We start from the raw sequence: 26,248 nt of genomic DNA, 5'->3' as shown, positions 1-26,248 counted from the left end.
TTGCATCATGGCATCAATTTGCATACTATGGATTTGCAAGCCTAAATAGTATTAATATACATTAATACTCTGAAGGCTTTTCGACCCAAATCTTATAATTCCTTCATAATGAACCATTGTACGCATTTTCAAATGTAAAGCATGTAACTATAGCCTAATATTCAAACAAATAATGAGCCATTGAGAACAGTCCCCAGTATCTCCCCACAACCTATGCTGACCCAGTGATGCAGTCCCCCCCCCCCAATCCCCCCTTATACAGAGCTGCAGCTGACAGACAGGCAGACTAACCTATGCCTTTTGAGGAACCTTTCCTGAAAAGGTGTCCCCTAACCAGCTGTATCACAGGTGCCTAATCTGTCAGTATTAATAGTCAGTGAGGTAAGCCCCTTCTCTACAAGATCCTGGAGAGTTAAAGACACACGTAGGCTTCAGAAGTGTACTGTACGATCTAAAATAGCTTTGTGTTAGGTGAATAGTATTCATGTGTTTTGTAACAAGATAACATAAAGTTACTGATACCTAAGTAGTCAGGCATGTTGTCTACATGTCGTTACATGTGGGGGTGAAACTCTAGAAAGGAAGATCCAATCCGATCAAGATATTTGGGGGCGTGGTTGGATAATAGCCATACTAGATAGTCAACAATAAGCTTATGGGCCAATTTATTAGCTAGAACCGTGACAGGCAAACACTCACGCACACACACACCCAATTGGGCAACAGGGTCGGGATTATTTGTCTTTGACACTGTGTTTAGAAAATAGAAAAATTGCACTAGTGGAGCTTGGCAGAAGTTTTAGGGACATAAACATCTTTATTTATGCCCATCAAACAAGCAACAGTCACAGCAGGCCTGGCCCTACAATATTACTGCCATAAATTAGACACTTTTAAAATACCATGAAAGCAGACAGCAGCGTTCATCAATTACCTTTGGCTCTGGAGCACGAGGACAACAAGGCTAGCAGAGCCAGGGATTGAAGAATAAGATGGGATGGAAAGAGACGGGATGAGGATGAAGCATATGGACAACAAAGCGACCTTTCAGAGACTTTGGGTCATTGAAAAGAAAAGTCCCATGTAATATTATTATTAACAAGACAAGCACAGCCAGTGACAGGATGGCTATGAAGCACGAGGACAACAAGCATAGACAGGGATGGGAAGGGATGGAACGGGATGCTCGGGTTCAGGAACAGCAGATGCTAGTGGGGCACAAGGCTAATAGAAGTCTGTCTGGAATAGAGCCAAGGTCAGGAGTAGAAGGTCTGGTCCGTCTGAAGGTAGATGCAGAGTCAGGGGAGCACTTGAAGGTTTAGACACTTAAGCAATAAGGCAAGAGGGGGTGTGGTATATGGCCAGTATACCATGCCTAAGGGATGTTCTTAGCATGACAAGTGCCTGGATACAGCCCTTAGCCGTGGTATATTGGCTATATACCACAAACCCGAGGCACCTTATTGCTATTATAAACTGGTTACCTACGTAATTAGAGTAGTAAAAATAAATGTTTTGTCATTCCAGTGGTATACGGTCTGATATACCACGGCTGTCAGCCAATCAGCATTCAGGGCTCGAACCACCCAGCTTATAATATCTAATAATAACTTCCATTACTGTCTGTTATAGGGCACCTGCTCATGTTTTCTCAAATGATGCATCTTTTTTACATCTCAAGTAGTCCCTGAATTCAGCTAGAGAGACTGGACTGTCTAAATGATGTTGTGACCACAATCACATCTTGTCTTGCAGCGAGATCTACCAGGAAAAGGAATTCTAGGAAAAGGAGATCTACCAGGAAAAGGAATTCTAGGAAAAGAAGATCTACCAGGAAAAGGAATTCTAGGAAAAGGAGCTCTACCAGGAAAAGGAATTATACAACTCCCTCCAGTGCCAGTGGCTAACACTAACCTGACATAAAATTGTCTCGCTAGTCTAGAGATCCGTCTCGTGCAGAGGCAAGGAGAAAGAGAGAGAGAGAGCGCAGTTCAATTTCCTTAAATGGCTGTCATGCAATCTGAATACCTTATTAAGAGCAGTCATCTCACTCTCTGATTAAATCAATCAGCAGAATTTACATTTTGGATTGAGAACATCTCGTTCAGGTTTCAGGCTTATTTTGATATGGCTGAATAATACATTAGAATATTATAGCGTCTTAGAAAAAAATATAAACTATTAAAACTAAGACTTAAAAATAACAGATATTGACATAAGATGGAGGGAATGTTGGAACGTAACTAACGGAATTGCAGTTAACAAAAATGTATGCTTAATCCAGTATAAACTAAAGTATATAATGTATTATACAAGAGACAAAATTCCCAAATTCTACAGCACAATGGCAGTGTCATGTCTTACGTGTAAAACGAATAATTACTCAATAATCCATGCCTTCTGGGAATGGTAAAAGTTATGGGCAGAGTTAGAAAGTTGGCTGTCAGAGGTATTACAATATAAATGTACTTTAATCCATCTGTCTGTATATTTCAAGATATGGCATATGAGGGTGCAGGGTGATACACGATGGGTTGGAGAATACTTTTCTCGTCAATCATCTTGAAAAAACGTATACTTAAAACTGGAAATCAACCAATCCTCAATCGTTAACACAATGGAAAGGTCAAATGCTTTATTGTCTAAATGTTGAAAGTGCGTGGGCGACAGAGAGAAACAAAATGGTGCCGTCTGAGGCCATGGGGCGGAGAGTGATGTGGGCTCTGGAGATGGGGGTGTGAGCAGGTGGGTCGGTGAAGGATGATGTTCGAATGCTGTCGTTTGTATGTGTATGTTTGTATTGTCCCCCAAAAAATCTTATCGTACAAAAAAACTATAATTATTTGTATAAAAGAATATAATAGCCTACATACTATCCTGGGATCAAATGGTATTTGGTTTCTGTCAAATACTTTAGTTGCGCTTGACTGAGGTTGCCTAGCACAATGGAACCAATACAATAGTCCCAAAAGTGCAAACCCTGCCCATCCAAACGCTCAAAGTATTTGAAAGAAAACAAATTCTAATTGAACCCATGTCATACTCCTACTACAACTAAAAATATGCTCAGTCAGTCTAGCACAGCGTCAATCCAACTGTAACTCTGACAGCCCCTCACTGTCTCTCAATGAGACAACAACAAGTCACAGACAGATCCCTATTCAGGTTATTGTCTGTCTTATTCAGGGCCTTTCCTGTTTGTCTGTCCTGTTCGTATTCCTCATATAGAACACTACTTTTGACCAGAGGCCATAGGGCTCTGGTCAAAAGTAGAGCACTACATAGGAAATAGGGTGCATTACCTAGGCAATAGGGTGCCAGTTGGGACACACACTTTGTCAGTACTGTTGGGGCCAAGCCGGGGCTGGCTGGTGGCAGGGCGTAGCGGTTAGCATAAAGCCCTCCATCACGACGGAATGGTTCCCCTGCTCTCTCTCAGCATTCCAGCTCGTCTGCTTCAACAGCCGAAGCTTCCCTTTTCACTGTCTATTATTAATTTGTAAAAGGGAAAAGACTGGCAAGCCCTGGTGATCACTCCATAAAAGCTGTTTGGGATGTTTCCGATGCTTAGCAGACCCTTATATGGACCAAATTCCATATGGCTTTTCTTTACAACCACTCAGGAATGTATGTATTCATTATAATCTTCCTATCTGAATTTCCCCCCCGCCCTTTCCCAATGTACTGCTGCTACACACACACCTACTAAACTAAAGGGAAATACTATGTGTGATAGCTTTTGCCTTAGATAACATTAGTTGCTCTTATCAGGAGTTCGGGATAACAAATCAAAAAGTACTTTGGTAAGAGTGATGTGTTGACAACATAGCCCAGTCCCTCTAACCAGACACTGTCAATTAGCATTCAAATGTGTAGAAAACAAAGGGGAGCTGGCATGGCTGGGGAGGGTGGAAGTCGGGAAATGGCACAGCATCCTTGGGATGTGACGAGGAGACTGGACGATAGGAAGAAAACACAGGGGAAAATGGCCCACGTGAAAGGAATCAGCGGACCCATTCTTTCACGGTTCACACAGATAGTCTTAACTGTACAGCGTGGTTCTACAGTGGCTAGGACAATACTGGGACAATACGGAGTGCCAGTACACACCCACTGAGGACAGGAGGGGTGGAGAAAAAGCAAAGCAAAAATCAAAGCCCAATCAGATTGAGCAGAAGCCTGTTCTTGGGAAACACTCAATCAGTTTAATCAGCGTATTTAATTTACATCAGCTACCATAATCTCAAAAGAACCACCCTCCTCACCACTAAAACCATGTCTTTCATCTGAGGAATACGTGATTGGATATTGCCTGTTCCAGATTTCATCAAAACCTGAGCGCCAGCCAGGGCTACAAGCCAGGGCCTATGACTCTCAACAAAGCATCATTTTTTTAAACCTTTATTTAACTAGGCAAGTCAGTTAAGAACAAATTGTTATTTACAATCACGGCCTACCGCGTTAACTGTCTTGTTCAGGGGAAGAATGACAGATTTTAACCTTGTCAGCTCGGGGATTCAATCCAGCAACCTTACCAGTTATTGGCCCAAAGCTCTAACCACTATGGTTACCTGCCGCCCTAAAGGAATAACTTTTGGAACAGGACTTTGATACTTGAAATACAAGTTAACTTCTCAACTAGAAAGTGTATTATTGGAGCGCATTGGAACCATTGATAGGATTTATTACCTAGCAACTGTGCCAGTCTGGGTTTGGGGCTGGGGCAGACACACCCACACTTCCATCAGTCTTGTTTGTCCCAAATGGCACCCTATGGCCCATAAGGCTCTGGTAAAAAGTAGTACACTATATAGGGAAGAGGGTGCCATTTGGAATACAGCCCTATGCTTCAGCCGTAGGTTATATTACTGTTTACCAGTAAACTACTAGAATGTTGGTATCTTTCAAGGATTTTATGTAATCTATCACAAGACATCTAGTGGCCATTTTGGGTACTTCAGATTATCACAGGTGTCTAATTATCTCTGGCCCTTTTAACATTATTCACTAAGTTGATGTTGTTAAGGCCTCATAGAAGTGAGAGAAAGAAATCCAAATCAAGTGTTTGTGGTGGGGGGTGGGACCTGGAGAAGAATGCCTTTCCAGGCCTAGCCCAACCCCTCCCTAGGCCTGCCGTTTCTGGATCCAACAACCCTGCTGAAGAGGGGCCCCTGAGATTCAGCCTCAGCCTATAGCTATGTTTGTCCTCCATATTCAGTCCCAAATGGCTCTCTATTCCCTTAATAGTGCACTACATTTGACCAGAGCCCTATGAGCCCTATAGTGCATTACATAGGGAATAGGGTGCCATTTGGAAAGTAACCCCAGCCTCCTTCAATCCACCATGACTTATCTCCTTATGTAATAACTGAAGGCTGCATCGCGACTCTCCACACTTCTCCCAAAGTGTGAACTTGCACAATCCCCGTCAAAGATTTAAAAGCATTGCATTGGTGTAAAGATTCGCTGGAGAGGGAGTGCCCACCATTGTTCAATCTGTGATGGGGAGTGGGGAGTGAGCAAGTGGGTGGAGAATGAGAATGAGATCCTGCTGCTCACAAACAGCCTAGCCAGGGTAGCAGCAGCAGTGTCTGCATCCCAAATGGCACCCTATCCTTATAGTGCACTACTTTAGACCAAGGGCCACAGGTCACCTTATCCCCTTAAAATGGTGCACTACTTTTGACCAGAGCAGTGCCCATAAGGCTCCGGTCAAAAGTAGTGCACTAAATAGGAAATAGGGTGCCATTTGGGATGCAGGAAGCAGTGTTTATCTGATATCTCCTGCTAATCTCTCTCCCACCTGCCCAGCCCCACTCATGGGAATGTATGGGAGAGAGAGGAGGAACCAATCATTTTGAAGGGGAGCGTCCCATGAGGTTTCTTTAAGAATGGAGCCCAAACACATTATTCACTGCATACCACAGTCCTGTATGATAAAGATCTCATATTAACCCTTCAGCGACCAGACCGCACCTGGCCTTCAGTGTAGCCTATGTATGAACAAAGGAAATAATAAGTCAATAGTTAAAGCAAGAACACTGAACTAAAGGCAGAATGCAAAGGCTGTGAAAGGCAGCAAAGGCAACGAATAGTAGACTACTACTGGACTGGTAAGAAATGATGGCAAAACTACCACACCAGAGAATTAAAACCTTTAGTCCCATTAACAGCACAACACCATGATACAACAACCCCCCCCCCACACACACACACACACACAGTACCAGTGCAAAACCCAAATAATCTTTCACCTCATTTCGGCCTAGTACTAATTCTCGTACTTAATTATCTGAAAAATTATCATCTGCAAAAGGATTTAGCCAACAAAACTGCACATTGACATCAAGACATTTCTTTAACACAACAATGTTATAACATCTCATAAGAACATGTCATACCATACCCGGGTCAATGTGTACAGTACATTTGTGTGTGTTGACAAATTATATCTGTCCCTTTAAAAGCAAACCTATAACAAACTGCTTCAACCCTTCTCATTCCTGAAATATTGTCACGTCCTGACCATAAGTTCTAGTTTTTCTATTTCTATGTTGGTTTTGTTTTGGGTTGATCTCCAATTGGAGGCAGCTGGTCCTCGTTGTCTCTAATTGGAGATCATATTTAAGTAGGGGTTTTCCTTCCTGGGTTTTGTGGGTTATTATATTTTGAGTAGTGTTTGTTTCTCTCTGCGTCACGGTTTGTTGTTTTGTCAATTCAGTTATGTATTGCAAAGTTTCACAGATTAAATAAAATGTGGAACTACAACCACGCTGCACTTTGGTCCGCTCCTTTCGACAGCCGTGACAAATATCAAATTATTCAGGGTGCCGTTCCAACAAAAGACTGTTGTTCTTTCTGCCTAAGCACCAATGACGTTTATGACAAACACACAAAGTAGGTCTTAGCCCTCAGCTCTATTAAAATCCTATAAGCACAAGTGTGGATTTGGGGAAAAGGAGATCGGAATTTCACAGAGGATTATAGCACTACAACAATGTCATAACACCAGAAATATATTCCAGAAATATGTATGCGCTTCTGTCATAAACATTGTGCTATGGATTTAGGGATGACCATGAGTAATTGAGTACTCGAATACTGGAACTGATGTCAAAACTTGATCTTTAAACAGAGGCAAAATTTTTTTGTCTAATACGGTGTGGCGAAAAAGCGTTAGGCATATCTCTCTCCATGCACACTCTTCCGCCAATTTGTGCTATTTCATTTATTTCATGGTGTGAATTGTTTGTCAATGTTTATGAATTCCCTGCTATATATATATATATATATATATATATATATATATATATATCAAAAGTATAACCACTGCAGTAGTAAATCACTGCAGTTTTCATTTTTTTTGCCCGCGCTACATTAGTCTGCTCATACAGGACTAATAAAGGCCCAGCACTACTTTTGGAATAAAATTTTAAAAAAATGTATATCGTTTTTTTTTTATTACGATTTTTCTGTGGGTGCTGGAGCACCTTCAGCACCCCTTCTTCCCACAGCTATGCATGTCTGTCTGGTTGCTCCATCTTGTCACTATTGTGTGAACGTGCACGCTTGAGTGTGCACAGATGTTGGCTATACCTGGCCCGAGCGCCAGGATAGACATCGGCATTAGAGTTCAGAAATCTACATTTTCAAAAAGCAGACCATCAAAAAACCTGCATTTTATGTTTTTTTTTAATTCAATAGTGATCAGGGGCGTTTTTACTTCACAGAAATACCATTAGTGCAACACATTATTCGGAAAATAGCTTAATTTTCATCAAAGTCCAACGTTATTTGGTTAGCAGCCACACAAGTAAATGAGCATACAATGAAATAAATAAAACTACGCATGGCCATTGTACTGTATTTCTAATGTTTATCCTTAGAAATGTAGCCAGCCATTTCCTAATCTAATGTTTTGCTTGAAGTTAATCTTGCATTTTACCAGATGAAAGGAAGCTTCACCCAGAAAAGTAACTACACATCTGTCAGAGCGTTGTCTGCTGATAGAATCCTAGTTAGTGAATTGCCATCTGAGTGGAGAAGCACAACTGAAGCACAAAATGAGTCTGATGCTGAGCAGAAATTACAATAATAGACATTTTAAATCTGAGTTTACAAAATACAGCAAGATATTTCTTATGCGTTTTATCTTCTTTTTTTTGCATGAAAAACAGGGGACAAGCAGCAGTAGCAATCTCGCATCACATATTTTGCCACTGCAAAGTGCAGCTGTGAGTGAGCCCGCCAGAGCCAAGCAGATAACACAGCTCTATGGTTTCAATTAATGATTTTCAAACAGCACTTCTTTTTTATTGACTGAATATACAGTACCGGTCAAAGGTTTGGACCTACTCATTCAAGGGTTTTTCTTTATTATTATATTAGCGTGTCCTGCGTTGCATATAATCGATGCGGTGCCTGTTAATGTCTCAACAAATCACAGCCTACTTCGCCAAATGGGTGATGATTTAGCGCTGTCGTTGCACCTAACCATAAACATCAATGCCTTTCTTTAAAATCAATACACAAGTATATATTTTTAAACCTGCATATTTAGTTCATATTGCCTGCTAACATGAATTTCTTATAATTAGGGAAATTGTGTCACTTCTCTTGCGTTCCGCGCAAGCAGTCAGGGTATATGCAGCAGTTTGGGCCGCCTGGCTCGTTGCGAACTGTGTGAAGTCCATTTATTCCTAACAAAGACCGTAATTTGCCAGAATTGTACATAATTATGACATAACATTGAAGGTTGTACAATGTAACAGCAATATTTAGACTTAGGGATGCCACCCGAACGGTTCCGTATTTCATTGAAAGAATAAACGTTTTGTTTTCGAAATTATCGTTTCCGGATTTGACCATATTAATGACCAAAGGCTCATATTTCTGTGTGTTATTATGTTATAATTAAGTCTATGATTTGATATTTGATAGAGCAGTCTGACTGAGCGATGGTAGGCAGCAGCAGGCTTGTAAGCATTCATTCAAACAGCACTTTCGTGCATTTGCCAGCAGCTCTTCGCAATTCTTCAAGCATTGAGCTGTTTATCACTTCAAGCCTATCAACTCCCGAGATTAGGCTGGTGTAACTGATTTGAAATGGCTAGCTAGTTAGCGGGGTGCACGCTAATAGCGTTTCAATCGGTGACATCACTCGCTCTGAGACTTGGAGTAGTTGTTCCCCTAGCTCTGCAAGGGCCGCGGCTTTTGTGGAGCGATGGGTAACGATGCTTCGACAGGTGGCTGTTGTCGATGTGTTCCTGGTTCGAGCCCAGGTAGGGGCGAGGAGAGGGACGGAAGCTATACTGTTACACTGGCAATACTAAAGTGCCTATAAGAACATCCAAAAGTCAAAGGTATATGAAATACAAATGGTATAGAGAGAAATAGTCCTATAATTCCTATAATAACTACAACCTAAAACTTCTTACCTGGGAATATTGAAGACTCATGTTAAAAGGAACCACCATCTTTCATATGTTCTCATGTTCTGAGCAAGGAACTTAAATGTTAGCTTTTTTAAATGGCACATATTGCACTTTTACTTTCTTCTCCAACACTTTGTTTTTGCATTATTTAAACCAAATTGAACATGTTTCATTATTTATTTGAGGCTAAATTGATTTTATTGATGTATTATATTAAGTTAAAATAAGTGTTCATTCAGTATTGTTGTAATTGTCAATATTACCAAAAAAAACTTTTTTATCGGACGACTAATCGGCATCGGGTTTTTTGGGTCCTCCAATAATCGGCAGCGGCGTTGAAAAATCATAATCGGTCGACCTCTAGTTTAAAGTCACAGTCAACTTAGTGTATGTAAACTTCTGACCCACTGGAATTGTGATACAGTGAATTATAAGTGAAACAATCTGTCTGTAAACAATTGTTGGAAAAATTACTTGTGTCATCCACAAAGTAGATGTCCTAACCAACTTGCCAAAACTACAGTTTGTTAACAAGAAATTTGTGGAGTGGTTGAAAAACTAGTTTTAATGACTCCAACCTAAGTGTATGTAAACTTCCGACTTCAACTGTAAATGTGCACATATTGTTTTTCCAGTGTGCGCCTTGTGTACTAAAGATACTGTTTGTTTTTTATTTGACACTCGAACAGTTAAAAAAAAAAAAAGTTAAATCTATATGGATATTAGACAATGCGTTATCAATAATATTGACCAATGTTTAAATGTATAGTTTCAACGGTCTAAACAATGAACAGTTGCCTTTCATGGTCATCCCTGTGGCTCAATTGGTAGAGCATGGTGTTTGCAACGCCAGCATGGTGTGTGCAACGCCAGGGTTGTGGGTTCGATTCCCACGGGGGGCCAGTACAAAAAAATAAAAAATAAATAAATGCATGACATGAAATTCACTACTGTAAGTCACTCTGGATAAGAGCGTCTGCTAAATGACTAAAATGTAAATGTAAAAATGTTTAAAGTATACAATGGTTATCAATGCATTCCATGATTAATTTATTTATTCCCTCAATCTGATCTTGATATTATGGAGGGAGGGAGGTCTTGGCACATAAACATTTTGTGGCAAATATATTTTTTACAAAGCGTTCTTTTCTAGCATTCTTTTCTTTTTTACCCTAACTCTCATATTATTATAGATCACTTGTAATGGAATGTTTCCCCATTCATAAATTCCAGTGCAGTGCTCTCCCTTGACAGTAAAAAAATTACAATGTAATTTCCGCTCCATTTATTTCCACGACAGCACCAAGCTTTCTCATCCACTACCAGACAGTTCAAAAACCTTCAAGCTTTACTTACATCCCATGCTGGGGCAATATTGTGCGTAAATCTCATGCTCCGATTATCATGGATGAAATTTGTATAGCACAATTAGATTGAAAGCTTAATTATAATGGCACCCCATGTCTTTACAAATCCCCCTTTGAACTGCTGAAATGTTTACAGCGGAAGAGCCCCCGAATATTCATCCTAATCTGAATTTAATGAGCAACGGAGCCCTCTGCCATAAAATGCATCAACAGTAACCCCCACCCATATCAAAGCGTGTGCGCATGCACACACAAACACTGAAAAGACACACACACACAATTAAACTGGAATACAGAAAATGAGACTGCAAATCTCGGATCTGGGAATTAACAATGTGATAAGGATCGTCTGAAGCTGCAATTCCAATACAAATAGGCCGCATCTCAGAACATAATCTTGTTAGTGACATTAGTATTCTCAGAGGAAAAAACTGTGATTATTATTATTAAACAGTTGTCTTTGTTTTCTGAGGTCAATTATGCAGCCTCAAATATGTTACATCCTACTTCTGGAAATGTACTGACAGACCATCAATACTTACACCATAAAACTAGTCTACATCTGTCAAATAATTTGAGCTGTGACACAATAATCAAATGAATATTTCCATGCCAATTTCTAAGTACTGACATTCTAAGAACACCAACCTTGATGGTTAGGAGAGTTCCGGTTGGTTGACTTCTGGAAACTCGGCCCAATTAGATCTGCTGGTCTGTGATTGGAGGCTCGGTCTACATTGTCCTGCTGAGAAAAAAGCCAACATAGCAGTCATATGCCAAAAGCATTTATTCACAACTTCAGCATCACATCATAACACTGGGTTTGTCTTTGTCTATCTAGTCTAACACGCAGAGGTACCTTCATTTGGATAAGACCGCATTGTATGCAGTATCAATCTGGTCAATCATGAGGTTAAAAAAACAACACAATCTCATTGCAGTGCATGTACGCCCAAGCGCGTGTGTGTGTATGTGTGTGTACAGGCCTATACTTGGCTCTCCTCCTGCCGGTCTAAACCAGAGCATCCCCTCAGAGCAGCGCAGGGCACTACCATGAAGAGGCAACATACCAAGTTGCCTCTTCTTCCACCCAACCACCCCATGTTTTAGGCTGGATATGAGATTATGGTAAAGAGACTAATGAACTAGAATCAGCTTCTGGGTTGATTAAGAAGACTCCATACTAAGCTGTTGTCTTCAGTAGCAGTTAGCGTTGCAGTAAGCAGTTTTCTTCTTTCAAGGGCTTGGAAGCATTTACTGTTGCAGTAAGCTGTTGTCTTCAGTCAAGGCCTAGGAAGCAGTTTTTATTTTTTATTTAATTAGGCAAGTTAGTTAAGAACAAATTCTTATTTACAATGATGCTGGGCCAATTGTGCACCGCCCTATGGGACTCCCAATCACAGCCGGTTGTGATACAACCTGGAATCGAACCAGGGTCTGTAGTGCGCCACTCGGGAGACTCCCAGTTACTGTAGCAGTAAGCGGTTGTCTTCAGTCAAGGCCTAAGAAGCAGTTACTGTGGCAGTAAGCGGTTGTCTTCAGTCAAAGCCTAGGAAGCAGTTACTGTTGTAGTAAGCTATTGCTAGCTAGTTTGTCCTAGGAGATGAACATTGGGGTTGTTATTTTACCTGAAATGCATATGGTCCTTTTTTTTGCTGGATCTTTGTAAAGTTTTGAGCAGGAGTCATACAAAATTGTGTGTTTATATACTCCGATGATTAATCCACAGATAAAAGGGGAAGCCTAGTTAGTTTTTAGTTAGTTAACTTTGATTAACTCTCCTCTTTCATCTTTCAAGCATGTATGCTTTGTGTGCTTGTGAAAACCAATGAGAAGATTGCTGCGCGTATTTTAGCATTCGGCAACACAGGCACTCGTTGATGTGCATGGATAAAATGAGTGAATAACATGGACACGTTAATTTATATTGTGACACTTGCGCACGAAACTCGTCCGGTCTGCTTTCCCTGTTAGTCCACAGCAGAAGGACTCGTTTCTCAGTCTATAGGATATTAATCCAGGCATTGAATGTGTTCAGTAGAACCATAGAAAGTGTTCAGTAGAACGGTGTCCAGAGGAGATAGTACAGGTGTGAAAAGCGATCCACTGGGTGAACCACAGCGTTGAAAGCCAATGTTCAGAGTTCTCCCCAGTGTTTATGCTAGTTGTTCGGTAGATAGGCTAGTTGTTTTCTTTAAAGCAACTTTGCTTTGTTCTGCCTCAGATGTAGGCCTAAACAGCGAGTAGCAGAGAACTTGATACGATTACAGGGCTTCCCACAGAAACACATGCTCCCAGAGAACACTGTGTCTTCTTGGAGGCTCGAACAGTCTTTCGTCATTTTGAACACTGGTTTTCATGGTCGACCCTCGGTAAGTATGATTCACAACTTGAAGGAGCCCACTTCAATAAATAAACTCTACACAATCGAACACCAGCTCAATTCAGACACTCTGAGATGAAACTATTGACCTAATGTAACGCCCTGGCCATAGAGAGGGGTTTTTTGTTCTTTATTTTGGTTAGGCCAGGGTGTTACATTGGGTGGGCGTTCTATGTTCTTTTTCTAGGTTTTTTGTATTTCTTTGTTTTGGGCCGTGTGTGACTCCCAATCAGGCACAGCTGAAGTTCGTTGTTGTTGATTGGGAGACACACATAAGGAGCAGGTTTTTCCTTTGGGTTTTGTGGGGGATTGTTTTCTGTTTTGTTCATTTGGGACCAGACAGGACTGTTTGCTGTCGTTGCTATCGAGTGTTTTGTTTGTAGTGGTTCATTTTTATTAAATATCAAGATGAACACACAACCTCCGCTGCATCTTGGTTTTCTTGCGACGACGACCGTTACACCTTCCCACTATATGTTGGGTTTAGAGTGGTAAATAAAGTGCAACTACAAACACTTTGTTTTAGTGATGCTATCTCAAAACATGGCCACCTACATTCTACACCATAGAAATAGAATTAATAGAATAATTCATATTTTTCTATGATCTACTCTGCCACAAACTCAAACGTAGGCTAGGGTTAGTACGTAGAGAGGGGGCATAGTAAAGTTGGGGTCAGGTTTATAAAAAGGGCCAGATATAAGGCAGATATGGGACCAGGACTAAGGTAGGGGCCAAGATAAGGTCAGGGTTAAGAACAGGGACAGTGGTATGGTTCAGGCTGAGGTTAGGGGTTTGAACAAGGTCAAGACAAGGCCAATGTTAGGGTTGTGGTGTTGAAAGGGGAGTGCCTGACACAATAATCACACATGGGTCCTTCATGGGGCTTTGCTAAGAAGAAGCACTATGCTTTCGGATTAAAAAATAACTGTTGTGTTATGTGCGATAAAAACTATTGATTTGCTGACAGTCCTCGTCAAGGCTAGTCTGTTAGAATAGAATGTTCTTAAACACCCTGAGAGCAATTTGAGTTCCTTATTAGCATACATAATTAAGTAAGAAGATCAAGAGTTCAATTTGGACTTTCCACACTGTGCTGTCTCTTTGGAGACACACAGAGTGAGAGGACGAGAATGAGAATAGGTGTGGCCTATTATTTGTTTCCACAGTAATGGGTGGATATAGAATAGCCTAACAGCTGTTAAGTACAGTAGGCTACTGTACGTCATTCCTGTATTGCTATCGTCCGGCACTAACACACCCAGTACACCCACTAGAATATAAAATAAACACAGCCTCTTTCCATATGCAGGGCTACCTCGCTGAACAAGTAGGGGCCTATTCATGTTTAGGCCTAGATTCTATTCTGGTAGGCGTATTCATACTACTCAACACTGGTTCACTTTCCTCAATAACTGATGTTGTGGTTTTGCATAGTGCATTACTAACTTTCATGAGGCATTTCCTAAATGTTAGCTCTCTATAAAACCAGCATAATCCTCACACTAAGGATCATTTAAATGCTACCTAACATTCCAGAAAAGGTCACAATTTCTCCCACCTTGAACTTCCATTGGTCATTCTATTACGTTCAAAAGTCACATTGTTTAACTCTCCTGAATAAAAACAATAACAATATGTGGTCCAATTGTCATAGAGTTTCATTGCATGCTAACCTAAATACAAGTGCATGGATGTATTGTGGACTAGAGGCTAGGGTGAAATGGCCTACTCTACTGCTAGATGACGCCGAACTCCTAGTCTAGTAGCCTAATTCAGTAGGATACTTAGCCCTGCAACACCATGGTAAAGTCAAATACCAATTTAAATAGCAGATTTTATTGCTGTATGTTTATGTAGATAAGCCTACGGTTTCCATTGAGGTTTCTCTGGTGGAGAGAGAGAAGCTTTGAAACACTGAACTTCTTTTACAAGTCAGGGCACATTTGTCTTGTAACCCACTAGAGGCCTAAAATGCATCCTGATTCAACAAACGCAGCTCAACCCAAACCTTTCCTGTCGGTCAGTGTCTCAAAAATAAAGTAAAAGAACCAGATTTTTGAATCTCCCTATTTACTTCCAAGAAAAACCAGAACAAGAAAGCTTGACTTCCAGGAACAGAAAACCATATGCTTCTGCCAGAAAAATCCCCACTTCATTCACTCTAAAAACACATATAAAACTCAAGGCGAAGAATGTACTGCTCTACAAAGACTGATGTGTTTCAGGGAATAAGATCAGCTTTAATGGCTACAGCAGCGTGAAGCCAGAGCCTTTGTCACAAATGGCATGATATTCACTACATAGTGCACTTATTTTGACCAGAGCCCTATTGGCCCTGGTCAAAAGTAGTGCACAACATGGGGGATAGGATGCCATTCGGGACACAGAGTCAACATAGCTGCAGACAAAATGATAAACCTATAGCTAACCTATATATATATTTCTCTCTGCAGAACTTTGACTCATGCTTCTATGAGCAATGTTATAATGTGCTGCTTCACATTGAACATTTGTATTTAACCTGTCATTTCCATAGAGATTTTCCTTGTAATCGTATTCTAGGCAGTTCAATTCTTTGAATCGTTTAAACCTGCAGTATGTCACTTTTTGGGCGACCTGACCGAATTCACATAGAAATGTGAGTTATAGATCTATCATTCTCATTGAAAGCAAGTCTAAGAAGCGGCAGATCTACGTGCACTATTTCTATGCATCCCTAGCTTAAATTTTGTTTTGTACACCAGCTTCAAGCAGCTGAAAATACAATATTTTTGGTTATTGAAAATATATTTCACAGCAGTTTAGATGGTACAATGATTATCTATACTATACTTGCTTGTTTTGTCACAAACTGAAATTAGGCAAACTATTACCATTTTGGTAACACTTTACTTGACACCCAGTATGACATGGTCATAACTGACATAACTTGTCATAACCTGTCATAATATGGTCATAACACAGTCATGACACATATTTACACATGTTGTGACATATATTGCGTTATTTTATGGCTGGTTATGACACCTACATAAAAATGTCAAAACCCACATTTATTAAAATTAGTTTTTCCCTTTCAAGAAGTTTCCTTTCATTTGAAGGTTTGTTTCTTAAATCCTTAGTTGTTGTAATGAATTCTTTACAGTCATGCTTTCTCATCATATTTTAAATAACACTGTCATGAAGCATTATGGCCATCCTGGTTCACTTGGACTAAGAAAATACACTTTATGACACTGTCAAGAAGCATTATGAGCATCATAATGCCAGATAATGCCATACATGCCCATATATCAGTCATCAGTCAAAAAGAGGGTGTCTTGTCCTGCTCCTGAAATCTGCTGCTGCATTCATCCCAGTCATCAGAAACACAGCATTGGGGTAGGTGCATGTCTGACATCAATATGTGCACAATTACAATCACTTAAAATGGTTAATTTAAAAAAAAATATATATATATATATAGCATAAACATAATGTGTCATGACAGTGTTATGACCATATTATAACAAGTTATGTCAGCGGTTATGACATGGTTATGACCGTGTCATAACGTGTTATGATGCTGGGTGTCAAGTAAAGTGGTACCCTTTGTAGCAACCAGGAAATGGCGGAGCGATTTCTGCATAGTGCATCTTTAAATGTCACTTATTTCTTCAGAGTTTAGGCCTGCACGGAATCCTATTTACATTTTACAGTCAGTATAAACTGAAACAGTAAGCCATCTTGACAAATGGAAACTACTTTAGCAAGTAGGCCAACCTCTGTTTCCAAGGAATATGCCTAGTCTATTCAGTACACTAAAACATTAAACTAACCACAATACTATTTAACACAGACTCTTGAGCTCAATACTAAGTCCACAGCTGTGTAGCAGCCATAGTCCAATGGTTCATTATTACATATTTACGAACCTCATTGCTTTGGCTGTTTTCGAGTTGCTGACATATGTTACAATAGTCAGAGCGGCTCTGTGGCTTTGAACTCTAACACGATTAACGGTGTGAAGCACCCTCAAAGCGCCTCATGCACAGGAGATGGTCTGAGTTTAGATTCCTGGAAGGCTGGATCAGGCTGTGATGGACCTATGATCTTGTTTCTACTATCATATTAAGCTCCTCAACCTGTAAAAGCATTTCACCTTTTGAGAGACCAGGTAGGACTGTTTACTAGGACAGAGGTTACAGGCGGACAAGAGCAGAGAGATCACCATGGAGAACTTGTGACCAACAGACACACAGTTTCAAAATTGTTGCACTTGACTTATTGCAAAGTTGTAAAAATTAGCTAGTATCTAGCAAGGCAGCCTGGCTACAATAATAGTAAGCTATGGAATGTATCCCATCATATATAGGATCTTCTCAGGTAACAATATGAATGTTTTTGAGGATGTATTGAAGTCAAGTGTATTTTGCTTGTGTAACAGTTATGTTTCCCCTTGACACTGCAGAAATATGTATTCAATGTTTATGTATTCCTATTGGTTGGTTGAATTTACATATCGATAGGTGCTATACCATTGGTTATGCTTTCAGATAGGGGGAGATCACGAACGTAAATTCTTCCCATTCTGATATTGACATGCAATTGGTAGGTCACGTCCTGAAATACTTTATTCTATTTCCATATTTACAATGTGTACGAGTTCATTATGTATATGTCTTGATGTATAAATGTGTACGGTGCCTGTTAGATATTGGGGGCATCCTGGGATGTGCTTTTGTATTTATTTGCTGTAAGAGCGAGTTAGCTAGCGTGTTCGAATTGTAATGGTAGGTTATTTCCATGCTAACAGACAAATCACGAATCTACAGGCATCAACATACAATTGTCCTGCACATCTAATGTGCTTCCTTGTGTCTATCGTCAGGTACTTATATTTATTGTATTTTTTAAATGTTTTGTTATTATGATGTTTGATTACAAAATACCCAGTCTGATATTGACATGCAAGCGAGGAACCACAAATCCACAGCCATCTAATGTGGTTCCTTGTGTCTATGGTCAGAATAAACACCAATCAACTGGGATTGCTGGCCGGACAGTCCTTCCATTAAAAAGCTTCCCCAGTTAAAAATGTCTGGCACTGCCAGTGAACCTTCACGTAACTGTCTCACTGGCCTTGTATGTCTGCCGCTGGTGGCAAAACCCAGTTACCCCTCTGGGGATCAATACAGTTAACTCGACAGACACTGTGACCCAAAGACCTATTAGAAGCAAACCAAGAGCGAGAACGCAATCCATGTGTCCATTAACTATTAAAGATCATAACCCTACACGTAGGCCTACATCAATTACAGTGGGGTCCCAAATTATTGGCACCCTTGATAAAGATGAGCAAAATTTTGGGTAGAAAATAAATAATTAAAATACTGAGCTACATTGTATGTTCCAACATTTTTTGACATTTTATTATTTTATACTAATTCAATTGCTCAGAGAAAGAGAGTTTGTTTAACAAGTCATCAATTATTTTTAAATGTAGGGGGCTACATTTTTGACACCCCTAAAGATCCTTACAAATAAAGTAGTCAAAAGTGTTGTATTTGGTCCCATATTCCTAGCACACAATGACTACATCAAGCTTGTGATCTTTGACCCTCTGTAACTTTATCACTCATCGTTATTCACAATTCATTCAGGATTATCCGTAATCATGGTAGCATCCACATTACTGTAGAAGTGTTTAGAAATATGTTCTATTCTTATTTACAATAAAAGTGACTCCAAAATGAAACACTACATTATTTACCATTAATTTATTTTGGCCAGAAAATTATCTGAAACACAACCAAAACAAACTGCAAATGTATCCAACAAGTTTGTAGAGTCACAGGCTTGATGTAGTCATTGCTACTTTATTTAGAAGAATCTTTAGGGGTGTCAAAAATATTATTTGTTAAACAAAATCTTCTTATTTGAGGAATCGTATTAGTATAAAATAATATAATTTCCCCATACAATATAGTTCAGTATTTTAATTATTTTATACAGTCATTTTTGCTAATCTTTATCAAGGGTGTCAATCATTTCAGACCCCACTGTATGTACTGCACTATTATATACTGTACCATCTTTGATGACAGAAGTCTATCGATCCATCACTGACTGACCCAACATGGAAACATGATGCGACCCTCCAGATCTACCAAACAAAGAAAAACCAGACTTCTGTTCATTAGGGCACGCAACGTAAAACGCTTGAAAACTTTTTGAAACAGAAAATTAAACGTTTGTGTCCAGACCCTCCCTGTTTCTGACCATTTTCTTCTGTTTGGTGACTAATGAACATGACTCAGAAGATACAATTCTCCTTCACTGGCATCCCAGACCATAAGCACAAACTCATAACAGGACTACAAACACCTGACCTTTCACACAGTGTTTAATTGAAAGTAGAGCTGGGACGATGAACTGGAAATGATCCATCACTTTTGCTGATATCGTTCATTACTATAAGTAGCCTATACTACTATACTATACTACTAAATGTGAAATTTGAAATGAAATAAGTTTCCTAAAATGGGTGATTTTTAACGGGACAATTTCCATCAAACTAGTAGTAGTAGTTTAAAGGATCATAATTGTTATTTTTTTTATAAACGTATAGTTCTATTTATTGTTATTGCATCAATTCAGGCAATTTATTGCGATATGGATTTTGGTCCATATCCCCCAGCTCTAATTGAAAGTACAAAAACTGAGACAATTCCATCCATATAAAATCCAGTTCAATAGTCCTACTCAATACAGTAATTAAGTTGGTAAGCTTTCCTTGGAGTGCTGTGGCAAACCTCCAGTCAGTTCACCCAGCTCTCTCTCGCTCTCTTTCCAACACCGCCTTGGAGCTGAGCCCAGAATCCCATAACATTTACTAGTTATATAACCCCAGGATAAAGAAACTGTTTCTGCCCATTATTTACCAATGAAAAAACTGACAGTGTGAATGAGCCCGTGGAGGAAGAGATCAGATGCATAGGCTAGCTACTTCTAGGAACTGTTACGCTAGCTGAGATACTTTGAGTTTAGCTGCATGACTAAACGAGTGTGTCTTATACTAGAAAAGTGGACATAGCCTATTCATATTCTATTCTTTAGCCTTAACCACAATGAAAGCCCAAGGGAGAGGGTGGGTGGTGGATGACAAGCTAAAATCCCCACAGCACAGGCTTCCTAAATAGCCCTTTAGGGCTGGATGGGTTGAACTCTCCTCTACAGGGCAAGTGACCAGGCTGATTGATAGTCTATTTCCCACTGGACTGGGGTTGAACTGCTGCACGTGGAAACAAACAATGTAAAACTTTTTTTTTAAAAGCCCCTCAAAACAATCCGGTTAATCTGTTGATTGAGACCACTGCTGACGGTCTTACGTCGGGTCCAGATTCCCCATGCTGGGCCATGCACCATGTGAATTACCATCAATGTATTCAGCCCAAAAGAATGTGCGTCCATGCCACTGCCATTCATTGGCATTTCTGTTTTCATTCATGCTCTGCCACTAAATCTATTGGCCATGACAGGTACATTCACAGCAAGGTTTTTTGCTACGGCCCAGCTGAGAGAGTGGGGCTCTGGTTTTTACTTCTCTCTCCCGCCTTCCCTCAGCTCTGGCTCTGGGATGAGGGAGGGCTTATAGCAGGGGAACTGGGAGTGTTCAAACAGTCTTTTCCTAACCACTCCATGTATAGTTTTATATACAGTTCCATATGTTAGATGCATTTAGAGCGTTTTATTTTTATTTTTACGTTTATGACTTGTGTAAATAAGTGTTCCAAATCCCAAATTGTGCTGCTTCAGCAAACACTAGAATATTACCACAGCTAATAAAGAGCTTATAAAATATGGCAGACCTGGGTTCAAATAGTATTTGAAATCCTTTTAACACTTTAGCTGTGCTTGCTTGAACTTTGCCTTGTGAAAAAGTACCAATGGAATACTCACAAAAGTGAAAACCCTGCCCAACTGGCACTGCAGCCAGGCTCAAGTAAACGCTCAAAGTTACTGAAAGAAAATAAATCATATTTGAAGCTAGGTCTGATAGATGGTGTGGTTAGCTATGGTCTAAGCCAACAGTTTTAACAGAAAACATCACAGTAATAAATGAGAGCAATTGTAACATTCGTAATTGCTATTCCATATTAATTGATATCTCTGACATATTAAAACATTTGAAATCTACACATGAACACTCAAGAACAAAGACAAAGAGGTCAATGTACTGAAATATAGATGGTACAAAACATCTAGTAAAATACATGTATTATTTACCTGATAATTTGGATGGTGTAGAAAATAATCTGGACATCCGGCTACAGCCATGTTATGGAGCTATTTCTCAATCTCTGTTCTTTGGGTTTTCCCATTCACTTTTGATAGATGATGCAAGACCTGTAAAAGAAAACAGGAGAGATTAATGAAACTACACATGCAAAAATGTAGCTAAAGGGTCCACAATAAAACAGTTTCTGACGATCTTTTACAATTATTTTTACTGCATCAAGGATAGCATACACAGACGTTTTGGGTTAACATCCTTCTTCAGTGTGTAGCTTCATGATGGACGATAATTAAACTAAAATGCTTCAGAACAGTGGAAACTAATATAGGACAGAGCACATCTTAACCCACATAAACTCAGCAAAAAAAGAAACGTCCTATCACTGTCAACTGCGATTATTTTCAGCAAACTTAACATGTGTAAATATTTGTATGAACATAACAAGATTCAACAACTGAGACATAAACTGAACAAGTTCCACAGACATGTGACTAACAGAAATTGAATAATGTGTCCCTGAACAAAGAGGGGGTCAAAATGAAAAGTAACAGTCAGTATCTGGTGTGTCCACCATCTGCATTAAGTACTGCAGTGCATCTCCTCCTTATGGACTGCACCGGATTTGCCAGTTCTTGCTGTGAGATGTTTCCCCACTCTTCCACCAAGGCACCTGCATGTTCCCGGACATTTCTGGGGGGAATGTCCATAGCCCTCACCCTCCGATCCAACAGGTCCCAGACGTGCTCAATGGGATTGAGATGCGGGCTCTTTGCTGGCCATGGCAGAACACTGATATTCCTGTCTTGCAGGAAATCACGCACAGAACGAGCAGTATGGCTGGTGGCATTGCCATGCTGGAGGGTCAGGTCAGGATGAGCCTGCAGGAAGGGTACCACATGAGGGAGGAGGATGTCTTCCCTGTAACGCACAGCGTTGAGATTGCCTGCAATGACAACAAGCTCAGTCCGATGATGCTGTGACACACCGCCCCAGACCATGACGGACCCTCCACCTCCAAATTGATCCCGCTCCAGAGTACAGGCCTCGGTGTAACACTCATTCCTTCGACCATAAACGTGAATCCGACCATCACCGCGGGTGAGACAAAACCACAACTCGTCAGTGAAGAGCACTTTTTGCCAGTCTGGTCCAGCGACGGTGGGTTTGCGGCCCATAGGCGACATTGTTGCCGGTGATGTCTGGTGAGGACCTGCCTTACAGCAGGCCTACAAGCCCTCAGTCCAGCCTCTCTCAGCCTATAGTGGACAGTCTGAGCACTGATGGAGGGATTGTGCGTTCCTGGTTGAACTCGGGCAGTTGTTGTTGCCATCCTGTACCTGTCCTGCAGGTGTGATGTTCGGATGTACCGATCCTGTGCAGGTGTTCTTACACATGGTCTGCCACTGCGAGGACGATCAGCTGTCCGTCCTGTCTCCCTGTAGCGCTGTCTTAGGCGTCTCACAGTACGGACATTGCAATTTAACAAGCATGGGAAACAGTGTTTAAACCCTTTACAATGAAGATCTGTGAAGTTATTTGGATTTTTACGAATTATCTTTGAAAGACAGGGTCCTGAAAAAGGGACATTTCTTTTTTTGCTGAGTGTAGTTCTACAGGTCAGTAAACACTAGCCTAAACAGTAAACAGCTTCTAGCAGCAAACAACTCTCAGGTCTTAGTTAAAGGCTATGGTATGATTGTTCAAAAGTTCTAAGTTGAAACTACTGTACTCATGTGGTGTGTGGAAGGAAATTAAACCTACAGTGAACATCCTCACTCAAAAAAGATTTTATGTTGCTTTTTTAATCATTCTCAAGTGTCACGGTTGTCGTAAGGATTGGACCAAAATGCAGCGGGAATATGTATACTCATCTTCTTTTTATTTGACGAAGGAGAAACAACTAAATACGTATACAAAAAAGAACAAAACAGTCCTGTCAGGTGCAACAAACACTAAACAAGGAACAACTACCCACAAATCCCATAGAAAAAACACCCCTCTTAAATAGGACCTTCAATTAGAAGCAACTAGGAGCAGCTGCTTCCAATTGAAGGTCAACCCAACAAACACCACATAGAAATAGACATACTAGAACTAACATAGAAATAGACTTACAAGAACATAACCCAACAAACTCCGAAACACTCTAAACAAACACCCCTCTTAAAACAGAACATAGCCCAACAAACCCCGAAACACTCTAAACAAACACACCCCTGCCACGTCCTGACCAAACTACAATAACAAATAACCCCTTATACTGGTCAGGATGTGACATCAAGAGGTTTATAGACCACAATTGGCCACCTTTATCACCCGGCCTGGTTGGTGGTGTTGATCATTAGAAACCAGATGAAAACAGATACAAAAAGGTAAAAGTTGGTGCAGATCAGATTATTAAGTATTTTGTTGTAACCACTGTCTGAGAATCCTGGTCAGACAGACAAGATCACATTTTAAAACTTATGAGAAACAGAAACAGCAACTGACACAATGATGCTGTTATTCCAAGCCCTACAGCCAATACTTTGCTGGTGCTTCCTGTGAGTGTTGACATGTAGCTAAAGCCTCATCCAATCCCTGGGTCAAGACAGGAGAAAGTTCAACAACAAGTTGGACCTTTGGTCTATTTGAACATCTTAAAGGCAGAATCCTATTAACCTATTAACATTTCCCCTGAAATACAGGCCATATACATGACACAGTCATCTGCAGGCTTAGGCCTAGCACAGTTTCTCACTGAATGAAGCTGAATAAATTTTTGGAGTTTTTCCCCCCCAACTCAAACCACAATTACCTTACAATACTTTTTCATACATGTACAGTTAGACCAAAACCATAGATTTTGCAAGTTTGGACATATACACTGGGTGGACAAAACTTTAGGAACACCTTCCTAATATTGAGTTGCACCCCCTTTTGCCCTAAGAACAGCCTCAATTTGTTGGGGTATGGACTACAACGTGTTGAAAGCGTTCCACAGGGATGCTGGCCCATGTTGACTCCAATGGTCCCCACAGTTGTGTCAAGTTGGCTGGATGTCCTTTGGGTGGTGGGCCATTCTTGATAAACACAGGAAACTGTTAAGCGTGAAAAACGCAGCAGAATTGCGGTCAAAGGCACTTAAATCTGTTACCTGTTAAATGTATGTCTCAATTGACGCAAGGCTTAAAAATCCTTCTTTAACCTGTCTCACATTTATATTGTCCAATGAGGCAATACATTTGGGTGAGATTTTTCTCTCGCCGAAGTAGTCTCGTTTCACTGCCAAAAATAAAATTAAACCATCTAGTGTTCAGCAAAATAACAACACAATGTCAAATACAGGTAGCCTCGTCAAATAATTAACATCCAATCACATTAACCGTTACTCTCTCTTGAGAAACCTTCACTCTTGCGCAGACATTTAGAAACGAAACATGACAATTTGAAAAATAAGCCACCAGAGTTTTTTGAGCGAGAATAAAGATGACTTTCGAGTAGTATGTCATGAATAAAAGCAACAGATACCATTAATAAGAAGGGGCTAGAAGCTTCTTATATGGTGAGCTACTGAGTGGCTAGGACAGGCAAGCCCCATACTATTGTGGAGGACTTAATTCTTCCTGCTGCCGCGGATATGGCTGGGACAATGCTGGGGGAAAAGGCAAAAAAAACTATACAGACAATGACTCCATCAAACAACACTGTCACGACTTCTGCCGAAGTTGATGCCCCTCCTTGTTCGAGTGGTGCTCGGCGGTCGACGTCACCGGTCTTCTAGCCATCACTGATCCCTTTTTCATTTTCCATTGGTTTTGTCTTGTTTCCTTACACACCTGGTTCCAATCCCATTCATTACCTGTTGTGTATTTAACCCTCTGTTTCCCCTAATGTCATTGTCCTCGCGGACGTCCAGATCGGGGTCTGGTGGTTCCATCCTCCCACACTCCCTCTCCTATACCCAGGGAACTGGGAGAGGGGGTGCACAGGGAGACCGGAGGAGGTTCCCACTCGCGCACCATCTGTGGCCGCAGAGGTCACACTGCTGGTCGGTGTCGGGTAGGTTCCTCTGGGAATCGAGGTAACAGGCAGGGTGCTCTGGCACCACCCCAGGTGAGTAGGCACCATTCTCTTCCAGAGCCCTCTGTTGCACTTATGTTTGTGTCTGTTACTTTTATAGATTTTCCCCCGCGTTCCCAGCATAAGGCGCTAGTAGATTCAGGCGCGGCTGGGAATTTCATTGATCAAGCTTTTGCTCATAGTTTAGGGATCCCCATTGTACCCGTGGATGTGCCTTTCCCCGTTCACACCTTAGATAGTCGACCATTAGGGTCAGGATTAATCAGGGAAGCCACAGCTCCTTTGAGTATGGTGACGCAGGGGGGTCACAAGGAAAAGATTAGTATTTTCCTTATGGACACTCCTGCGTATCCCGTGGTGCTGGGTCTGCCTTGGTTCATTTTTCATAACCCCACTGTTTCTTGGCCACAGAGGGCTCTCACGGGGTGGTCGCGAGAGTGCTCAGGTAGGTGTGTAGGGGTTTCCGTTGGTGCTACTACGGTGGAAAGTCCAGACCAGGTCTCTACCATGCGCATTCCCCCCGAATATGCCGATTTGGCTCTCGCCTTGTGTGAAAAGAAGGCGACTCAATTACCACCCCATCGACAGAGGGATTGTGCGATAAATCTCATGGTAGACGCTGCACTTCCCAGGAGTCACGTGTATCCCCTGTCGCAAGTGGAAACGGTGGCTATGGAGACATATGTCTCCGAATCCCTGCGGCAGGGGTACATTCGGCCCT

At 40.8% G+C, this 26,248-nt stretch overlaps 1 protein-coding gene across 4 annotated transcripts in view; it reads right to left on the bottom strand.

Moving 5' to 3' along the window:
- LOC106579904 (growth factor receptor-bound protein 10) overlaps positions 1-26,248 on the bottom strand; it is a 90,656-nt gene that overhangs the window by 38,680 nt on the left and 25,728 nt on the right. Inside the window, exons 2-4 of one of the 4 annotated variants that reach the window (XM_045702222.1) lie at positions 21,456-21,575; positions 19,259-19,332; positions 11,450-11,543 (exon numbers count right to left, since the gene is read on the bottom strand). In XM_045702222.1, coding sequence (XP_045558178.1) covers positions 11,450-11,543; positions 19,259-19,261 — 97 coding nt within the window. In that variant the 5' untranslated portion in view covers positions 19,262-19,332; positions 21,456-21,575. Of the gene's footprint in view, positions 1-11,449; positions 11,547-19,258; positions 19,333-21,455; positions 21,576-26,248 lie in introns of those variants that run through there. The other 3 variants (XM_014160279.2, XM_014160263.2, XM_014160270.2) reach the window with 3 other exon arrangements.

The sequence above is a fragment of the Salmo salar genome, chromosome ssa02, assembly GCF_905237065.1.
Source record: "Salmo salar chromosome ssa02, Ssal_v3.1, whole genome shotgun sequence".
Taxonomy (NCBI): domain Eukaryota; kingdom Metazoa; phylum Chordata; class Actinopteri; order Salmoniformes; family Salmonidae; genus Salmo; species Salmo salar.
The sequence above is the reverse complement of the archived record's forward strand: the minus strand, read 5'-3'. Positions and strand labels throughout refer to the sequence as shown.